We start from the raw sequence: 3,931 nt of genomic DNA on the forward strand, positions 1-3,931 counted from the left end.
TGAAGACCGCTTTCCACGTGGCGACATCTGGAGTGGTAGAACCGGTCATATAGGTGTGTCTGACCTGCTGTAACCGGTAATGCATCCGGTCAATGAGTATAATAATAATAATAATAATAATATTAATATAAACTTAAAGAGAGAAAGAAAACAGTTGGGGGTTTAAGGCCAATGGTTGGGTGGTTTTCACAGGGTTTTTGTAAATTGTAATTGTATCCTCATCTCTCAACTCTCATTCTTCATCTTTCCAAATTAACAAACACCAATTTCTCAGTTTCAATTTTCCGATTTGGGTTTTTCTGGGTTTTCGATTTTCAACCGATCGTGCATTTGTGATCAAATTCCGTCAACAATTCAGTGAATTCTTGATCAAATCGTGGGTTTATCAGAGGTAGGATTAAATTACAGATTTTTGATCTGAATTCATGACGACCGAACAAGCATTATCGTGAATTTTGAATATTTTGGTTGGAATTTGAGTTTTTGATGGATCGATCTGATCTTCTGATGTCAAGATTGTTAAAAAGTTTGTATTTTGGTTGGTGGGTTTGACGATCATGGGGTGGGTTTTAGGTTAACTGTATGTTAATGATAACATCAAAGATTATTATTATTATTATATTTTTTCAGGGTTTTATTTCGTCAACCGGAATTCTTCAAAATTCAAATCCTTTTCAATTACTACTTTAAATTCTTTAATTTTTTTTCATATCAAATTTCAAGCTTTTGAGGGATATAAATTGTGTCAAATCTTGTAAGTGTGACCTACCTTTTAAGAATTGTGTGTCAGATCTATACCTTTTATTTTAATTAATTCACTATTTTCCTGTTTGTTATTATTATTATGATCTGAATTTGAATCTGCATCTTTTAGAAAGTTAGATGTGAATCTTTGTGGGTTTATGTTAGGCTGCCAATTATGGAAACAAAGTTATTGCATTCTATGTGTTTGATGTAATGCCTCTCAGAGAATTTTTAAGCTAGTTACATGAAATCTATGATGCAGATCAAGAACGTATGGCGTGAAGTGTTTGTTTAAGTTTGTTGAAAGAAAGATATGGTGTTGCAAAAGCGGTTAGAATATGGTTTTAACGGTTATCAGGTCCCCCCGACACCTCGGGCTCCCAGATCAGCCAGGGTAAACATTGTACCTCTTTGATGAATCTTCCATAAAGTGAATATTGTTTCTTGATATGTTTTCTTTTTACGCAAATTGTTTCAGAAGCGGGTTCCGTCTTTGACGAAAAACAAAACTGAGGATGATAATCGAATGTGCGCTTTTGACTTGCTAGCCACTGTTGCAGGCAACTTATTATTGGAAGTTGATGATTCTGTTAATAAGATAAGCAATGAGGAAGTTAAAACTGTTAACGACTCTTCAAAACATAATGTTTGTGATCAAGTTAGCTGCAATAAGAGCTTTTTCTTGTCTGAGATAATAAAAGCCCCCGTTACCGACACATGTTCCGGGCCTGCTTCCGGCATTACGATTTCCGATTGTAAATTAGAGGATATAAACAAGAAACAAATGAAACTCGGCTCGGCCCAAAATGGGAAACTGCCTGTTGTTAATAATGTAGATTGTAATTTGAACTTAGTTATTAGAGATAATGATGATGATGAAAAGTCTTTCGGGCCCACACCGCCCGATACCCTAAATAACAAACACTTTAGGGCCCGACCGCGTATTGGTGACCGAAGAATTCGGAGGTTATCTGCATCCAAACAGTGTGGTAAGTTTTATGATTAAAAATTTTGTATATTAATATGTATCTTTAATTCCTTATAGTTACATGAATAGAAATGTTTTTATGCTGTTTCAGATGCATTTCGTAACAAGAGAAATGGTTGTAAATATCAGATACCGTTACGTGATTATCCTTTTAAAAAACGAAGACTTTATCAGTTGGATGATACTTCCAATTCAGACAAGAAGTCTGGATTTATCGAAGACGGTTCTAGTTTGGATGCAACTTCTCAAGATTCACATGGTAATTTAAAAAGTTTAGTATATATATTGTATCTATTCGTGTAAATCAAATTAAAAGTTTGTTTTTGTGTTTGAATGTTGATCAGTGAAGCTGAAGATCAAGTCTTTTAGGGTGCCTGAGTTTTTCATTGAAATACCAGAAACCGCAACCATTAGTTCTCTAAAGGTATGTTATATATACTTTTGGTCAAACCGATTGTTTATAAAGTTATACGCATAGGTTGACTTATATTGACTTTTTTTATAGAGGGCTGTTATGGAGGCTGTGACTGCTATATTCAGTGGCGAGTTACATGTGGGTGTGATGCTTCAGGGGAAACGAATTAGAGATGATAATAAAACACTGTCACAAACGGGTATTTGTCATGATAATAAACTCGATGCTCTCGGTTTCACCTTGGAGACAAATGAATTACAAGTTTCACCATTTTTATGCACTGAGAATCAGCCATTAACTAGGTAAACCGCTAGATTCTTAAATGTTAAACGTTAATTGTTTATGAATTTAATGAATTGATGATATTATATATTTATAACAGGTATAATCCACCTCAGACGGTACCTAATGAAGTAGTAATCCAGCAGCCGACAAAATCTAGGAACTTAACTGAAAGTGATCATGAGATGTCGGTGGATGATAAAAGTGTTTTGGACTCACGTGCGTTAGTTATGGTTCCCGCGGGTGAGCTGGCGGTGGTCCCCACTAGGAAGTCAAAGGGAGCTGAGGTGGCACAACGCAGGATTCGTCGCCCGTTTTCTGTTTCGGAAGTCGAAGCGTTAGTTGAAGCTGTTGAGAAGCTGGGAACCGGAAGGTATACTATTATTATTATTATTATCATCTTCATGAATATTATTATCATCTCACAAAAAACATAAACTTTATTTTGTTATAATTTTGAACATTTCAGATGGCGCGACGTTAAATTACGCGCGTTTGATGACGCAAATCATCGAACTTACGTGGATTTGAAGGTGAGCACTATTAATACAAACACCATTTGCATACATATAATCACTCTTGCTGACATGGACCGTGATTGGTTTGATAATGCAGGATAAGTGGAAAACACTGGTGCACACTGCTAGAATATCACCACAGCAAAGGAGGGGTGAGCCGGTGCCTCAAGAACTGCTGGACCGTGTGTTGATCGCGCACGGTTACTGGTCCCACCACCAAGCCAAGAGCCAGTTGAAGTTCAATCATCAACTGGATTCGACACAAACTTGCCGACTTGTCTAGAAAGATTATCACAACATGTAAAAAGATTAATTCTTTCCTTTCATGTTTTGAGTTCATGTGAGCCATCAATTACTAACCGGTTTAGGTTCGCATGTGAAACAGGACCAGATGGACATGGGTTTGAGCCGGGTCGAACCCGCTTCTCGTGTTAGAGGTTGGGTTTGTTTTTTTTATTTTTTTATTTTTTTTTTACTGTTTGTAAAAAAAATTGACCAAAGGATGGACAAGAAAGAGTTTGTGTAGTTATGTTTTTTGTTTTTATGGATGATGGTAGAGAGGGACATAGGTGGGATGATTGTAAACATGGGTCGTCGATGGAATAAAGATGTTAATTTAGGATAAGACATCACATATATGTATATATTTTTATCAAAGTGTCAATTATTGTCTCTTGACATTTTCTTCTTAGTCGATGCTTGCTTTTGTCGGTTTCTAAATCAAAGGTTGCATCATTTTGATAATTGTAATCTGTCTTAACTGTCTACTTTAAATAATTATCCACATCATATATTTTATGATCTATTTGTTAGTGTACAACTTTCATGGTCTGCTGAATAAAATATTAGGTTATTCTTGCTGATTAAAATGAAGCTTCATGAATCATAGAGTCAAAAGAGAACAAAATTTAGTGATATCTCAATCATTTATTAAAATATCATCTAGGGATAGAAAAGTTTTTCTTTAATAGTTGATAAGTATCG

The 3,931-nt window shown here is 35.4% G+C and overlaps 1 protein-coding gene across 2 annotated transcripts; it reads left to right on the forward strand.

Moving 5' to 3' along the window:
- The first annotated feature begins 362 nt into the window (after nucleotides 1-362).
- On the forward strand, nucleotides 363-3,395 carry LOC143567431 (telomere repeat-binding protein 5-like). Of its 2 annotated transcripts, XM_077053856.1 has the most exons (10): nucleotides 363-391; nucleotides 1,007-1,138; nucleotides 1,223-1,733; nucleotides 1,824-1,991; nucleotides 2,077-2,156; nucleotides 2,238-2,449; nucleotides 2,530-2,802; nucleotides 2,899-2,962; nucleotides 3,045-3,247; nucleotides 3,333-3,395. In XM_077053856.1, exons 2-9 carry the CDS (start codon nucleotides 1,058-1,060, stop codon nucleotides 3,228-3,230), a joined length of 1,575 nt encoding a protein of 524 aa, XP_076909971.1. In that variant the 5' UTR covers nucleotides 363-391; nucleotides 1,007-1,057; the 3' UTR covers nucleotides 3,231-3,247; nucleotides 3,333-3,395. The 2 variants fall into 2 exon arrangements, with proteins under 2 accessions (XP_076909971.1, XP_076909969.1); XM_077053854.1 differs by lacking the exon at nucleotides 363-391 and having other exon boundaries at nucleotides 1,006-1,138.
- The last annotated feature ends 536 nt before the right edge of the window (nucleotides 3,396-3,931 follow it).

Source organism: Bidens hawaiensis, unplaced genomic scaffold (assembly GCF_021521415.1).
Source record: "Bidens hawaiensis isolate Kalapana, Puna unplaced genomic scaffold, B.hawaiensis_p1.1 tig00023405_1, whole genome shotgun sequence".
Classification (NCBI taxonomy): Eukaryota; Viridiplantae; Streptophyta; class Magnoliopsida; order Asterales; family Asteraceae; genus Bidens; species Bidens hawaiensis.